Raw genomic sequence first — 17,516 nt, forward strand, 5'->3', positions numbered from 1 at the left:
GCTGTGACACATAACCAGCGTTTTGTTCTCTGGTTCTGCTTGCAGCACCCTGACAATCCTTTGACCAGCTAATAGGTTTATGTTGTGGGTTTCAGAATGATTCATTCATGTGGATTGGCAGCCTTTCTGCTCTCTAGGAATAGTGTAAGTTCATTGAAGGATATGATTTCATGAGTACCTTAGATTGGAGTCTGTACAAACAATTGGAGCCGAGATCTTATTCTCAAATCATGTATATTCGGTCTTTTTATTTGGTTTTAGACTTTCAGAACAGCACCCTAGATGTTACCTCCTGCAGTAGCTCTCCCTAAAGCTTCTTAGATTATGAGATTCAAAATCTCTTTGAAGGCTTTTAACTTGTGTGTAGTAAACAAGGATAAAGCAAATTTTTTGTGGACACGTTTTCTTAAAGGGAACTGAATTTTAAATGATGTGTTTGAAAATTAATTCAGTTTCATTCCTTATCCTAGATGAAAAGAGTTAAATGACTGTAGTGATATAAAATGCATTTGAAATTAAAAAAAAAATCAAATAAAATCACAACCAAAAACTATCTGACTAATATTTTTCACTTCTGAAATTAAAAGCAGTTGTAAAATTTGTTTTAAACAGTTTTTCCCTATTTTTCTCAGCTTGCATGACATTCCCAGGAGATTTGAGTTCTGTTAGTCGCTTTTCCAGCCAATGTGCTACCTGCCTTTAGACTAACCTCTTCCTTTTAAGTCTGGGGTTTGTGTTGGTTTTTTTCCTTGCAATTTGGAGAAAGTGTACAAATGAAGTCCTTTCAGCCATCGTTTCTTAGAGTTGCACAGTACCCAGCAGAGGGGTGACTACATCTTTTATATGTAATTTAGACAGTTATATAACACAAGTTAGCAGTCAGAATTGTATTCTCATTATGCAAGAGCCTTTTGATTTGGTTTTTACTTCTGTGCATCTGCCCTACAGTTTCCATGTGGCCGCATCCTAATGTTTGAGTAGTGCTTTATATTCAAGTGCATAGTCTTTCCAGTGAAATGAATATTTGCACTGTTAAAGAATATGCATAAACAAGACACTGGACATAGAGGATGGATTTAAGTTCAGGATCATTGCTCCAAATGCTTTCTAAAAATTATCTACAATGAGATAAAAATGGTTACCTTTTTTCCAGTCATAAATAAACTGCAGATTGTTGCTGTTTACAGAGAAATAAATGGTGGTTATCTGCATTGAAGAGCAGAAATGATTCATTTTGCTTCTGTGTGAAATGATGTTTAGACCTTTCAGCTATAATTCAAAAATAAACACCATCACAACTAGCAGAAAATTGATAGTGAAATGACTAGCTGTCCCCATTAGCAAAACTCAAACGCACAACAGTTTGAATTCAATTAAAAACAAGAAATAAGCCTGTGGCATGATAGTTTCCATGTTCATTTACAAATCATTAAAAGAAGATCAGCTCATCCTTTCAACTTTCTTGAATGCAAGACTCCTGTTTTAAGAAGGACTGGGTTTCATGTATTGGTTATTCCAGCTACAGTTGGATGTATTAGTTCTTCAGCTTGAGGGATGGCAACACATGTAGGGTAGAGATGCTTTTCCCTGTCCTATGAGGCCCTGGGTTGGGAGGAGGCTGTGAGGCCAAGGAGGTGGACATGACCCTCCTGAGAATTCTTTGCAGGTAGGTTCCAGCTGTTGGGGCTCTCTAACAAAAGGCCATTGTGGCATTTGCGATGCACAGCAGAGAACAACTTTTTTTTTCCTCCATTTCTCTCTCTCATTGTTAATGTTTCTAGAAATGTGCAGATGTTTGTGCCTTAAGGCCATCTCCTGTGGTACATACTAAGCAACATACCCAACTGTAGTGATATCGTATGGAATATTGGCAGGTGTATGCTCAGGCTGTCTACTGTAGTCAAAGGTTAAATGGCAAAGCTGTGAGGCTTTCATACTCTATTGCCAGCTGTACGGTTCAGGTATCAACATATCTGATAAATCAGAGAAGAACCTTTAATCATGTACTTGCCTTCCATTGAAGAATTTATTGTTAAGTCTGCACTTAAAACTTGTGCTTCTAGTACATCCTTAGCAGGAGTTGGTAAGAACTTGACTTTATTTTAACTCCGGAACCAGATTTTATTTTAACTCTGGCTATAAATGCTTTAAGCATAAATAAACCTTGCGATCTTCTTACTGGTTTTATGTGTGGATCGGGATAGATAGATGCAGGATAAATCTTTGCATGTAGCTTAGGCAGGTAGTCTTGCATAGTCAGGATTGATTCTTCTTTTGTCCTTTATGCATTTTGTTTGTTCTGAAGTCCTATGCCTTTGTAAGGTTTGAAGTGGCACCGTCTCGTACCTAGTATGCTTCAAGTGAATGAGCCTGGAGAGCTTAGAAAACCTGACCCTGGTCCAGACTGCTTCACTTCAGACAGAAAAGTGAATCAGGGAGTCGGGTCTAAAGAGAGCTTATGAAGGGTCAGCCAGATCTTGTACCTCCCCATCCACTGCCCAGCTTCTCCTGCTCCTGATGTGCCTGTGTACACGTGTACACATGCATGTGAGTTCCAAGTGGCAAAGTGATTTTTTTTGCCTCACTTCTCTGTACTCTGCATTTGACTGAGTTTTGTGCTTAAGCAGATCTTCTGACTTCTGAACAAAATGTTTTGCAGCCTACGCTCCAAAACTCATAGTGCATTGCATGATCAGTTTGGTTATTTGGCACAGTGATGAGCACAATAGGTGTGTTCAGTGCTCAGTGTGTTTGGAGCCTTTCATAATGGTATTAGTAATTATTGAATATGAACAGACAGATTACTGAATATGATCTGTCATTTCAGGTGTCTCAGAAAAAAGTCACTATGTCTTTACATCAAACATACTAGTGTCATGTCTGAAATCATATGTTTTATTTCCTTTAATTTAGCATGATTTTGTTCGCCGAGACCGACCACCAAGGGTACTAATAGACCTCATACAAAGGACAAAAGATGCAGTACGTGAATTGGATAACCTTCAGTACCGGAAAATGAAGAAAATCCTTTTCCAAGAGACACGGAATGGCCCACTGACAGAGTCTCAAGAAGAGGAGGAGGTACTTCTATTTTGTTACCCCATTTGCACTGTTGTAATTTTAGGGCAAGTGAGATGTTCCTGTCCTTAAGGGGGCAGAACAAGCACAGCCTAGGCGAGGATGCAGTCCGTGTTGTTGGAATGTCGTCTGGATCAGCAGAGAGACAGAATAGGATAACAAGTGATTGATAGTAGCCCTTACTCAGTGTTAGATGTGCATTTACTGGCAGCTTTTATGTTTTTCGAACGGTGGCCTTTCTCCTAAAAGCTTTAGGGAAGAAACTCGTTTGGAGGGAGATTCTCTGTGGGAAGAAAGTGGCTCACAGCCTGTGTGAAGGAGGGTCTGTTGACAGTCCAAGCTTTTCTTTCTCATAAGTGCAGTCAAGACCACTTGAATAATGTTAATTTTTTTTTTCAATTACCATAACTTTACTGTAAAGTAATTGGCCTATCATGAGCTGAAAAGCAAATCACCAAATTAGTGAGACTTATTTTTTAAGATTCTTTAATGTTAAAGAAGAAAAGATTAAAGACATAAAATTCAGCTTCACTTTAAATCTTATAATAAACAACCCACTTAATCAGTATATGATAATTGACACTAACTGTGGCTTAGAGAAGGAAACCAGTCATTTTTCAATTGATGAGCTTAGATGGAAATTAATGTCATTTGGTGCAGGCGCATTGGATAAATAAATCCATGACTGGTTCTCAACGAAAAAAGTTGACAGGCAAATTGATGTTTGTATTCCTTTTTGCTGCAGTGTAGCCAGATAATATGCAGTGAGATGCCCAAGCTCAGCATATATTCAGGGACTTTTTTTGAGGTTTGTGTGTGTCAAATGTTCCTTTAAAGCTGAACTAGAGCTCTGGTTTAAGAAATGGGTGAGCCTGGGTGTCAGGTAGGAAAGCATACAGAAGGAGGGGACTGGCGCTTAGCACTGTCCTTCACTTTGAAGGAGATGCGCAAAAGGAGCAAGAACAGCAATGACTCTGATTAAAGCTATGAAGTGCTTCTGTTCTAACCCTCCAGCTAGCCAACTTCCAAACCTTGAGCTTAGTTGGGGAGTGGAGGGATTGTCAGACTTTTGGACTGAAACCTTCAAGCTTGCTCTACCCATGCGTGAGAAGCTATTAGGAGAGTGACAGGGTAGGAAAGCTCAAGGGAATGGGTTTCCCACTTGACTGTTCAGCAGATCCAAGCTCAACAGCTAAGTGGGATACATGCGGTAGTAGTTGACTCCAAGATGTATCTACTGTTCCTCCTGTCTCCACTCCTCAAAAGAGGGGGAGAAAGAAGATGTTGTATCTCCAGGAATTAACACTTTACTGAAGCTCGTACTCTGCATGTGCACAGCATGCTCTGCACTGTGTTTTACCACTGAGCTTGTGTACCACGAAAGGAGGTTGTGTTGCTTGTGCGTATCACTAACTTGGCAGTGAAAGGAAAACACAGCACGTGTTTCAGTTACTACTTAACTGGTTAACAGAAGCTGCTCAACTGTAAATGCCACAAGGCAGTTCCTTTTTCTATCTCAGACTTTCCAAGGTGGAAGAGGAGCATACAAATCTTTAACACTCAGAATATTACTAATGCTTTCCTTGGAGCTCTTGCAAGAAAGTTAAGGTCCTTTGGAAAGTATTCAAGTCAGGAAGTCAGTGTAAAGGTTGCATATGCAATCTCATCTTTGTCCTTTGTGCATATTCATTAATTACATAGCTGTATCTTCATCTCAGATGCTTCATTACATTATTTCTTCTGCAACTTTAAATAAGCATCTGGAAATATTTTTATTCTGATGTGCATATGTTCTCTGTAAAATAGTATTATTTTGGATTTTAAGTGCTCTCACGCAGGCTCTGAATGATCTGCTGATTGCTTAAAAAATAATCACACAATCAAATAAAAATCTGTCAAGTCTGTCAATTTTATCTTTCTGTCAGTCTCCAACAAAATGAGTACCCTGTTAATTGATTTGTAATGTAATTCTCCCCAAGCTCACTTTGGAGGCCAGGACAAACTGGGTGCGGTAGTAAGCCACTCATTTTGGTGAATCAGGGCTATTTCGGACCAGGGGCTGAAGGGTGTTCGGAGTTCTTGGTCCGCACTGTGAACTCTTTGCAAGCCTCTTCAGTGTCACTAGTTAATTACAAAGGACTCCATAAATTCTCTAAATCAATCCAGATTAAGCACATACTGTGGGATTACTGTGCTCATATGAGTATGCAACAAAAAAAAAGGCTACTAACTTCTGATATTTGTCTGTAGAATCAAAAATATGTCCTATATGAGGAATATTTATTTGTGTATGTCTGGGTAGATTACAACAGTTTTGATCGCTGTAATAATGCAGGCTCTTCCACGTCAGCTGCTTAAAGGTGAATCAAGAATTTATCTTGGCTGAAAACACAAGGTTAAAAGGGTTTTTAGCTTCATAAAATGTAGTTGCTGACTGCTTGGGACATAGAGGTTAAACCCCCACACCTGTTAAGCACTGTGTGATATTTATCAAGTAATGAACAAGTGGATTCATTGTCTTACATATTTTCTGACTCACAAAATGTATTGTAGCATATCCTGACTTGGAACATTGTTTTAATACAAACTTAGATCACTCACTTTAATTATGAGACTCCTTCCACCAGTCATCCAGTATTCCTGGATATCTCCTATTCAAGCCAAGAGCCATGCCCTGAGTTACTGATACATAGAAAAAACTGGCTTGTGAAGCCTGATGTAGTAAGATAGCAGGGGAAAAGGCAAAAGCCAGCTGCCCCATATAGAGTATTTCATAACCCAGGCAGCCTTGAGAAACGTAGTTGCCAAAATAATAGGCAAAGAACCTCTAACTTTGCAGAGTCACCTTTAAAACAAACTTTGGGCATTGCAGGCACATGCTGGGCAGGTGATCTCCTGCAGTATTTGTAACTGATGCCCCTTGTTTTATAGGACAGTGAGCATGGATCAAACCTGAGTAGGAAGATGGACAGTCTGGGCAGCAACCATTCCATCCCAAGTATGTCTGTGAGCACAGGCAGTCAGAGCAGCAGTGTGAGCAGCATGCAGGAGGTCCTGGATGAGAGCAGCCCTGAACTGGTCATGATGCATAGTGATGAGAGCACAATTAATTCCACTTCCTCCGTTGTTCATAAGAAGGTATGTTCTCTGGTGCTCTCCATAGCTTCCTGCAGTCCCTGCTATTGCTCACGTTGGCTCGCCCGCATAGAGCCCAACGGTCAGTGTGCTGTGGTCTTGTGCTGAGCCATCTGCTGAGAGCAGGAGCTGGTGCCGGGCTTGCCAGAATCAGGTTCTGTGTTTTTTCTTAAAAAACTAAACTGCGTTTAAATAAGCTCTGAAAATAAGAAGAGGCCGCTAAGGAAAGGTAGTGCTGTCAGTGTCTAGGCAGGGCTCACGCGGACTTACTGCATGCCTCCTTCCCTAGCCCTGCATGTGCACTTCTTCATCTCTGCTTGTAACATCCGTCCTTGTTTCCTTGTGAATGATTGTACTGTATGTATCGCAGTATGCTGACAAGTGGTCATAGCTAAGCTAACCATTTACCAGTCACAATGTATGATTAAAATCTGCTTGCACTTGGATTTCCCTAAGAAGTGGAAGTGTGCAGAACTTTGGACCCTTCCCACGAGGTACGTTTTGAGTCAAGTTCCACTCAATGCTTTTCTGTTCTTATGCTGCATGTTGTGATCTGTTGCCTTTAATTTTTTTAGTGCTAGATATTGAGCTAAAGTTATCTAGCTGTAAGTCAGCATCTAATCTAAGATTCTTTGACTAAAATAATTTTGTCTTAGCCTTAGCAGTGTCATTTGCTAGTGGGCAGTAAAATGTAGGTTGGTTGTGTGATTGCATTTGCAAAGAGCTTCAAAGTGTATGTATGCTTTTTGCCAGAGGAGTTAAAACATTACAGCAGCATGAAAAGTACTGTAACCTTACAAATGAGAAATTTGTAAAGCCTGGTTTTAACTAACTAAATATTTGTAAGCAATTATTCCTCCTGAAATACAGTGTTTGTGTAAATTGAATATTGAAGTGCTTATAAAAGGGAGCTCTCAAGAAACTTTGTCTTCAACGAAAGATTGCCTTGCATGTTTAAAGACGCTGGCAGATAAGTTGCATAGATTTCAGGGTTTTACATTTTTCTGAAATACATTTGCAATAGCACCTTTTTAGAGAAGATTTTATTTTCACCTTTCATAAAAAGCAGTGTGAGGTGCAAAATGCCAACCCGAGGAACCATCCTGAATGAAGAGCCGCGCAACTGATTTCATGTTCTGGGTGATTATAGTTGGAGCTCTTTCTCATTTTGAATAGGCTTCAGAAATGTATATTAACTTTAATTTCACGTTGTTAAGTAGTCGTATTTACCTATGCATTAAAACAGAAGTTTGAGGGACTGATTTACACAGTAATCATATGTTACAATGTTACTGACTGATCAGTGTCATTATAGTTGATGAAAACAAAATGTGAGCCACTCCCATCAGGTGTAAATTGCATTTGTGAAAGAAGTAGAGTTCCTGCTTGTTTTAAGAATAATACTTTGTTTTGTAGTGACTGTATGACACTTCTAAAGTACAAATACAGGAAGACATCTGATGCTATGAATTCAGTCCTCTTAAACTTCTGCATAGCTATTGTTTTCTTGAGACTAAGACATCCAGTTGAGTAGAATGCATGAACATGACATCATGTGGAAGTTTTTGTTGTCTGGTTGAAAAAACAGGGTCTCTTGTACACCTGTAACTGAAGTATTGTAAAAGAAATCACCTGTAGATCACTTAACACAGGTGTTTTAGGGTAATTTTGGAAGCACAAAACCCAGGTCTGCACTGATGGTCTTTACAAAATAGTTAACAATTGGCTGTGATTACTGATTCTTGCAGTGGAGTAGATGACTTCTCAATTGGCAAATGTTACCTTCCTCTGTATGTACGCGTAAGGCAAATTTAGACTATGCGCAGCAGGGTGTATGCCAGTCTGCAAATATATTGTTTTAATTTAGTACATTGTTTTTTTTATTCTCTGTTACTTTGGGGAATGTAACTTTAAATGGAGAACTGCTTCATGTGTATATTATGTATATATTAATACATGTGAAAGGACTAAAATTGGAACAGGACACTTCAGGGGATTTATATACACATACATCCCACTCTCTTTTCAAGGTAAAGTTCCTTGTTCTGAAAAGACTTCAATTTGTCTTTGTGCTTGCTTTGACTGTGTCTTTGTAAACTGTGACAAAGCTGATCCACACAACTTGGTTTTGTTCTAGCAGGTGAGAAGTAGGGAGTGCTGAGTTTGGTAGCGCTCTGAAGCCTAATCACAAACAAAATGGAGAGAACCTGGGTTTCAAGTTTAAATTAAGCTTTTGTTTTGCATTTAATCAGCCTTTAAAGGCTAAAAAGAAAATACTGATGAACATAATTAGCCAGCTGTCACCATTATGTGGGCATAGGGGCACATACGAGATTGTTTTGACATGGGTCAAATGAAAGTGTTGTGTAAAATTATGGTATTCCACAAATGCGTTAATTAACAACCTCCAGATGTACCAGACTGTGTAAAGTGACCAAGATGGCAAAATTGCCTAGATTGTTGATATTTTCTAAGGCTCAAAGCTCTAAGTGTCAGAGGCCTTTTGATTTCTTTGGATGACGGCCCCAGAATGTCATGTGCAGTTGTCGAATGAAAGCATCTGTGGTCATATGTGCAATATAGTTCCCAGGCTTTGGTGCTTCAGACTGCTGCTTGGTGTGAAGAGCCAATCTGGAGTGGCATTTACTTGGTGTAAATCAGGAGCAGACCTCAGGCTCCCACTACATCACCTGTGTATAGCTAGGCTGGGAAGAGCTTCTAGCATCCCCATCAAGCACTCCTAGCATCTGTACTGTGACCACCTACTCTGAGACAAAGTGTAAGAAACAGGCTGATGTAGTAAAAGCGTTTGTAAACAACACCTTCGTTTTTTTAAAAGCAGCTACTAGTTGGCTGTAATTCCCAAAAATGTTTTGTGGTCACAGGGTAAGTGAAATGACCTGCTTCTGATCTGGTTAGTTTTCACTGGCTCTACTAGTTCACGATAGCCGAGATGCTTGGGTTTTGCCTGCTGGAGAACAGCGTTTGTGGTAAATCCTTCATGAAAAGCAGGTACAGCTTCACCCCTTTCACAATACAAAAGCTTTAGGGCAGCAGTAGAGCTCCATGTTTCTAAACTTGTGCTTGGAACAAATGTAACTCCCACCTATCAGCAGAGTAGAACTTAGAGATTGGAAGGAAAAAAAAATAAATCACTGGGCAGGAAGAAACTAATAATAATAATAAGCCACAATTGAATGTGTAGCTTTTTGTAGAACTTAGTTTATAGCTGTATCCTAAACTCCTGTGAGGAAAAAAATTTTAATAATGTCTGCTACTCAGGCAGAAAGCCTGCATCCTCCGTTTCTGGGATCTCAGTCCATCTTTAGCATTAAAGCCTGCTTCCTCAGGAGGACTCCTTAATCACCAGCAAATTCTTCACAGGAAATTCAGGTGCTCAGCTTGGATGAGCTGTCCTGCTAGGGACTTTTCCTTGCCCCTTTGCAGGTCTCACATTGGCGACCACCTCCATGTAAGCTGCAATATGATCAGTGCAAGAGTTCTGGTTTCCTAACATCTCTCTTTTGAAGACAGTTAACATAACTGTGCTTCTCTGTTCAAGGATCATCCTACCTATGGATACACATTCTTGTGTTGGGAGCTAATTCAGTTGATCAGCTGCACAGGTTGAGAACTGAAAAGTGAATGACAGCTCTAATGCAAACCCAATTATATCTGAGAGTGGAGGAGGGAAAACAAAAAGACAAAATGAGGCAGGGAGTTAAACTCCAAATACACTGTGCTTTAAAGACAGCATAACCCAGATTTTAAAAGCAGATAGGTATCAGTTAATTCATCTTAAAATGAGGAGGAAGATTTTGACTCCCTAAGAATGTAGGCATCAGTTGATGCATCAGAGATAGTTTGTCATCTGCTTTGTTCAACTGCTGGGATATGTCAGTGTGTACAGGTGGCTTCCAAGAAATAGTATCATATTGTTTTGTTCAGCTGCAGTACAGAGTTGTTGCTGTTACTTATTTCAACCTTAAAATCATCAGTACTTATGAAGATGAAACTTGGGCAATAAAAATGTCAGGGAAATCTGATTAAAATCTGGTTTATAATGAAAGCATGAAAAGAGGATGTTCATAGTTGATCATCACAGATTCTTGCCCAACATCTGTAATAAAAACATACTTCTGTAATAACTGTTGCAACTCAAGTGACTTTCCAAATCTATTAAATTACCCTGTACGTGTCACCTATTACTGCTGTAATTTAATATGCAGCATTCATGCTGAATTCTGTGGATGGAGAGCGCTCTGGCATGGCGGTTCTACATGAGTTACAGCCAAGGTAAAGCTGAGGGTGTTTTCCTGCATATCAAGATTTATGATTCATACTTGGAAAAGATGTTGTTTTATGAGATATAAAGGATATTTAAGTAATGACTTAGTGAGTTTTGGTTCGTGTGTGCCAGCAGTGCTGACCGCTTACATACTTTCTGCAATCATGTCAAGCGGATTGGTGACATGAAACATTTTCTTGAAAGACTCCTGATACTTAAACCTCTCTGTAAATTATCAAGGCGTTTAGTGCAATGTATTAAAATGAACGAGGGCACGCTGTTGTTTTCCTTGCTCTTTAAATTCTTAGAAGGAAGGGATTTGCTGCCATTCCATTAAAGTCCTTACTATGGCTCAAATTGCCTTTCCTGTTTGTCTAGGAGACTGGCAGTCCTTTCCAGTTAGTGAATCCTCTTGTGTAAACGGTGTTTGTGAAGGCTTTTATTTGGTGTGCATAACAAAAAATGCAGCGTGCAAGTGAATGTTCCTTTGGAGACGAAAGTTTCGATATTTCAACTTCAGGGCAGCCCAGTGCGATCAGAGTTTGCGGTTGGGGTGTACGTTAGTTTCTAAATCTGCTGCTGACTATGATGGGACTCCTTTCTCTGTTTGTATTTTGTTAATTCTTGTGTTTGATGCTTTGTCAGGGCAAGGGTTGCTTCGGCCATACGACAATGTTATATACTGAAAAACATAGATATCAAACTACAGCAAAAAGCAGTTGCTGACTCCCTTCCTCTTGCTCTAGCTTGCTTTGTACCAGTGCATTCACATGAGGCTGTCTTTGCACAAGCCGCAAAGAGCCAGGTTTATCTCTGCAGAGCTGCTTGTTGGAGAGCGAGAGGCCAAGTTCAGCGTTGCTTCTAGCACTGCCCCTTGGCTGGTAGGGGGCCGTTGTGCTGGAAGGCTCCAAAACACACCAGTAGAAATACCAAGCTAAACGGTGATGTTAGTAGCCCACCTGCCTGCTTTGGGTTATCTGGGGTATCCCCGATTGTATTTCAGAGTCCTTACACCTACTTGATAGGCAAGAACGCTGCAAAGCTATAGGAAAGTTAGGATTGATGTTCTTTCAGTGAAGCCACAAATCCAATTAAACTGAGTGATACTGTTAAACTTTAAATGTTTAATCAAGATTTTTTTGGTATGACTGTTCTAGAGCCTAAGATGTATCTTTTTCAGGAAAGCGTGCAAGTCTGCGAGTCCTGCCTGTCATAGGAACACGCACAAGTTGAAAAGCTAAGATCAGCCCAAGTGCCAGGAATTGCCCTTCGGTAACACTGCCTTCCCCTGTTCAGACAGGGCAACAAAAAGTCCAGTATAAGGATGACCAATATAAAATGAAACTGCAACTTTTTATTACACTCTGTAGTCCTACTACTTCTATGGAGAACTGTTCTTCCTTTTTAACTGGTTTAGCTTGTTCCATCTCTTTTGGGTGGGTGTGGAAGAGCTGGTGCAGCCTTGGCTCTGTGGTGGTCTTGGCCATCGTGTGCTCTGAGCAAAGGCGAGTGAAAGGTGAGCGCGGAGTGGAAATGCTCAAAATGAAGGATATGAGAAAAGGTATTGGGTTTAAAGCACTTTAAGTCCATGAGTCATTCAGCTCTTTAGATCAGCATTTCTCTACCTGTTTGGCTTTTGCTTGAAATCATTTACAGAACCATATTGAAAGCGGTTGAATGTGTGTGGGTCCAGACTGGAAGCAGCTAGAAACTGAGGACAGCAGAGGGGCAAACAAGTGTCTGTAGAGTGGGAAAGGATCAGTATGACAGCAGTGTCATGGTGGAGATTCTACACCATAGCAGCTGGTTTCTCACCACCACTGGGCTTTCTGACCTTACTGGTGTCAGCTCTGGCGTGGCAGGGTGGCAAAGCTGCCTCTGCTCACCTGCAAACACCCGGGGCACGGAGGCAGCCGTTCTCTGCAAGGGTTGGCATCATTTATTTGCCTTTTGGCATAGAGACTTGCAGCCTTTATTTTGCACCCCTGACAATTGGAAACTTGATTTAATTCAGGAAGAATCTCAATTTTCCTTCGAGTTTGGTGTCTTTTTTTTTTAGGAGCTGTAGCTTGAGGATGGGAGTCACAAAACTGTGGTAGATGGTGGTGTGGCAGATGTGCCAACGCTGGGTACCGTCACTGCTGCCCCGTGGAGCCCTCGCCGCTGGGCAGGCTGCGGTGGGAGGCAGCGGGACGTGCCTGGTGTCCCAAGGCTGCTCTGTCCTGAAGGCATAGCCTGTGGGTGTGCTGACTTTCGACAGTCACCATTTCAAATAGCGAGATCGTAGTGGTGTTTTTTGCTGGCCTTTCTGATTAGGGTCTGTCCTCTATACGCTTGACAAGAGCTTTGTTCTGTTGCAAAATTTGCAGGCACCGTTTCGCAGATGCACAGCCACTCCTCGCAAAAGCCTTGCCAGTGAGCAAGAGGGAGGTTGTACCGGGAACCATGCGTGCTAAAACCTGTGAGCTGTTGCTTTAAAAGGGGGAAAAAAGAAAAAAAAAAAAACACAACTCCTTTGTGGGCTGTGGAGAGAAAGTGCTAGAACTGTGCAGGATCATGACTGGAAAGCAGGATCCCTGAGTGGTCACGGAGGCTTTCCTGGTCCTCTCCAGCCTGCCATGGTTTTAGCCAGGATGCTCATCCTCCACAGCAGATAGCAAACAAGAGACAAAGAAACCCTATCGAGGACAAAGCACTCGGCAAAGGGAATGAGGCAAAATGTTGCTCTTGTGTTAAAAGGGAACAGCATCTTCTTTGCTAGACATGGAAATCACGTTTTTAACAGGATTGCTCGGTTGCAGTGCTTGAACCTGACCTTTCTGAGGAGTCCGATTGCTCTGCATCGCTTTATGCTTTTGAGTCTGTCTTTTTTTGCACATATGTAATACTGGAGGTTTAAAAAAAAAAAAAGAAAGGAAAAAAAAACCCCACCAGCCAGGGATTCAGAAGGCATCCTGCTAGCGATCAGCTGACACGCCGAACCCAAGCCTGCAATGTGTTGCTTATTCATTTTGTACCGTGGGAGCTGCCGGGGCTAGCAGAGAGCTGAACTATGCCTCTCAAACAGCGGCGCTCTTGAAAGAGGGGTGAGAGAGAGGCAGCCGCCGCGGGAAGAGCACAGCCGGACTTTCTCCTTGTTTTTATCCATTTCTGCAGGATCATGTATTTATAAGGGATGAGGTGGGCCACAGGGATCGCAGGCCTGAGGTGCGGCCTACCCAGTCAGTGCAGAATCAGGCCCTCCACTACCGGAACCGAGAGCGCTTTGCCACAATCAAATCAGCATCTTTGGTAAGCAGCCACCCCACCCCACCTCCTCTCATCCCCTCTCCCTCTGCAAAGGGGTCAGGATTTTTATTTTTTTTTTCCCCTCTCCTAATTATTTTGTTGTTGTTGTTGGCATAGCAACTAGATATTGCACTGAAAGATATTTTAGCTTTGTGTGTGTGAGATGTGAAATGTTAGAATATATTTAATTTATCTGTGTATGTGAGATAAGCCACCTTCCTGGGTGAAGTTAATATCATCTCACATTTACCCCCACCACCACCCCTTTTCCACCTCTTTCTTCTGTTAATATGTTTATTTGCATGTGCATAAAGTGTGTATATGTGCTCGGGTGAAATACGCTTAAATGCTATGGAGATGCAGATGGGTTTTGAAACAATAAGATTGCTGCTTCCCGGCTGAGCTGCTGCCTGTTTTTTCATTCATTCATTTATTTCAAGCAACTGTACCGTGACTGCATTTTTCAGCTTGATCCCTAGGAAGGATTGCTGGGTTGTGATAACGGAGAGGGCTTATAGCGGGCTGTGGGCTTCCAAAGAGGAGGGGGATGGGACGAATCCATCAAGATTTGTACTATTGCAAATGTGATTGCTGTGGATGCCTTTGTATTAGGGAAAGGGGGGTGTGCCGGAAGAGTTAGTTGTCGTGCCGCCTCCCCCACCTTGCATCCGCACGGGCTGCAGTCAGTAGCAACCTTTTTGAGGGATATGAGTGAAAAATGGCCTTTTAAATCTAAAATAAATGTCATCTTAAATATTTCAGCCTGATGGTGTTAGAGGTCAGATGGATGGGGAGCGTTAGAAAGTACCCGCTGTTTGGCCATGGCACTTGCTCAGTGCTATGACATCATCCTAGACCAACCCCGAAATTACACCAGCGAGCCCTCCCCTTCTTGTTTTACGCTGTCTGAACGGTGGGGTTTTTCCTTCTATACCACCATTTCTTCATGCCCCGAATCACTTCCCTTTTCTACGTGCACAAGACAGTGTGTGTGTATGTGTGTGACCACAGCTAAAGGTTGTGAGTAGAGGGAAAAAGCAGCAGCAGTGCCAGCAGCCAGCATTTTTCCTGTGTGGCGGTTGCTGCTTCTGCTGTTAAAACCTAAAATGATGCTGTGGGATTCAGACTTCTGGCCAGATGCTTCATGGATTGACATTTCAGGGGAGCTTCCGAGTTCCATCTTTTGCAGGTGTACTTCTGGGTAGCCATACCCTGAGTGCTCCCCAGGCCAGTGTCCCCTGCTCCCCCTTCCTTCCTTCCTCGCCCCCAATTTAAAGAGTTGACCTAGAAATGTGTGCATTAGAGGACTTCATGCAGCACACCTGACACAGGCAGGATCTCTGGTCTCCTGGAGACCCTCTGCCTTGTGAGTTTTTCTCTTTTGTATGTGCATGTCTGTGTGCATGCACCTAGTATAGTGCCAACAGTATTGCCTGTGCTGAGCAAATAAAAGTAAGATCCAGTTAGGTTGGCTGGAGGTAAAAAACGATGAATGACTCAAGTATCATAGTCCAAACGTACATACAATTTGACTGAGAAATAGATATGTGTGTTGAATATATTCATATTCTTTTACTCCCTGTGGAAAGCTGCTACACCTTCTGTCCTGCTGTCAGCAGCAGAGTCCGTAACTCCCGGCTTCCTTGAGTATGTCATTCCTGGGCTACTTGGGTGGCTTGAGGGTATTGTATGGCAAGGCCCCCTTGGGAGCTGACAAAAGATGTTGGTATGAAGGTATGAGCTCTGAGGTCTTCCCAGATCTCTCGACTGTGGGGAAGACAGTTAATGTCCCAAGGTCACTCCTAAGTCCCATGGCAGCCTCCTGTGGGGCTGGGACTGTGTCTACCTTAATTCCTTAGTCACTTGGATTTGTAAAACCTCTCTGCTTCAGTGACCAAATGATGATAAAGATAAAATTAATACTGGGCGGGGAAGATGGTAGGCTTTTTGGAGAATTTTTTGTTTGTTTGTTTTTTCTGGGTTTTTTTGTTTGTTTTCTGTGGAACATGCTCTGATATGGAGCATGTCTGGGCTCATGCTGGGAGGGCTTAGGGTGCCCACTTAAGGTGGGCAGTACATGCACAGCACAGTATCTTTTGGGGGAGAGGGAAGTCCCAGCTGCCAGCTCACTATGTTAGGCAGCAGGGCTTCGGAAAAGCACATGGTAGTATATGTCATGCAAAAGCTTTGTTGTTATCATATGAGCCCACATCCCCATCCCAGTATAGAGGGAAGTTCCCAGAGCATCGCCTTGGTGCTCCAGGAGCTGTTACTGTGTCCTGAGGTTCTGTGGTGGGGCAGAAGTTTCCCTGTGTTTACAATAGAAATATTTTATTTCATTTCAGTTAACCTTGTGATGGGCTTTCTCTTTAATAATCTATAATTCCCACCTCTTCATGTTCCAAAGTGGAAATCTAGGAGGGAAAAAAAAAAAAGCTGAGTTGAAACCTATTGCACAGAACATGAAGAATGCCAGCGTACGTGCTTGGGTTTGAAGTGCCGGCGTGGCTGGCAGCACACTTTTTTTATCACTATGCATTCGATCACCGCTCAGTGGCTGGATGATGTCAGTGGGTAGTGGTGCTGAATGCTGCTGCTCTTCTGGCCAAGGGAGAACTTCTCTTGCGCCTGTCCCCTTGTCTCCTGCATAATTATCAGGGCGGAGGGCAAGGTCAGCCATATAGCTGATATGGGGAGAATGACCTAAACATGTCTGGAATTTATAGTGTGAAACCAGAAATGCAGAATTTATTCATTCTGTGTTAATTTACTCTTTCAATGGCATCTTGAAAAAAATCAATCATGTATGAATGGGTGCTCAAGATCCCACAGAGTTTAAAAACTAAGCAAACCAGCATCCTGAGATGGTTCCCTACATCGTTGCTGCTGATCATCAGTTGAGTACCACTTCTGGGCACAGAAGGGTTACATAGTTGAGAGCATCAGGTGGCCTGTATTGCAGAGAATCAGAAAATGGGAGTTCTGACCCCAAATTCAGTAATATGGGATGATATTTGGGTGTAAAAACTTCTGCTTTTGGGATTTGCTGAACACCACCACCCAACACAAGAGCAGGGCAACGTTAGAGAGGAAGAGCACCGAGTCTGCGGGCTGGGGGCTGTGTGTGTGTTGCTTTACAGCTGTTCCTGCTGGTGGAGTCCAGGGTCTTGGGCCCTCAAGTCCTTGCTATTCACCCTTAGGTCAGGATATTGCGGATGGAGGGAAGACTGGCATTTCTAGAAGGATACTCTCAACCTGGAAGTTGGGTCGCTTTCCAAAAACAAGGTCATGTAGTTTCAACGAGTGCAGGGGTCACAGGAGAACTATGTTAGACAGCTCTACACTGCAGATGTCCCAGTGATTTTTTTTTTTTAAGTGTGATTCCCCTGCCCTGTTGCTCTGCAGAAGCATCACATGAATAAGAAGGAAACTGGACAGATTTCCAGATAAAACAGTGAGATGGGCTATGCGCAAAGAAACAGGCTGTGAAGATACCTTTCTAGTCTTTTAGTGATGCTTTGATATTACTTAGGTTAAAAAAATTAATGAAAAAATGAGCAAATATGGTTAAGAAAGCTGAAGGAGCTTACCTTTGGTCATAATTCAAGGAACAATTTCAATAGTCACTCTTTCTTGGACCACCTTTCTCTTTGGTCATTGTGTAGACCAACCACCTGCTGCTGCTCCCCCCCCCCCCTTTTTTTTTTTTTTTTTTTTTTTTTTTTCA

The 17,516-nt window shown here is 42.0% G+C and overlaps 1 protein-coding gene across 2 annotated transcripts in view; it reads left to right on the forward strand.

The window, feature by feature from the left end:
- The window catches only part of TAOK3 (TAO kinase 3), a 48,888-nt gene that overhangs the window by 19,251 nt on the left and 12,121 nt on the right, over nucleotides 1-17,516 (forward strand). Inside the window, exons 10-13 of one of the 2 annotated variants that reach the window (XM_009703449.1) lie at nucleotides 2,914-3,081; nucleotides 6,010-6,216; nucleotides 13,489-13,496; nucleotides 13,675-13,792. In XM_009703449.1, coding sequence (XP_009701751.1) covers nucleotides 2,914-3,081; nucleotides 6,010-6,216; nucleotides 13,489-13,496; nucleotides 13,675-13,792 — 501 coding nt within the window. Of the gene's footprint in view, nucleotides 1-2,913; nucleotides 3,082-6,009; nucleotides 6,217-13,488; nucleotides 13,497-13,657; nucleotides 13,793-17,516 lie in introns of both variants that reach the window. The other variant, XM_009703448.1, reaches the window with a different exon arrangement.

Source organism: Cariama cristata, unplaced genomic scaffold (assembly GCF_000690535.1).
Source record: "Cariama cristata isolate BGI_N322 unplaced genomic scaffold, ASM69053v1 scaffold11527, whole genome shotgun sequence".
In the NCBI taxonomy this organism is placed as follows: domain Eukaryota; kingdom Metazoa; phylum Chordata; class Aves; order Cariamiformes; family Cariamidae; genus Cariama; species Cariama cristata.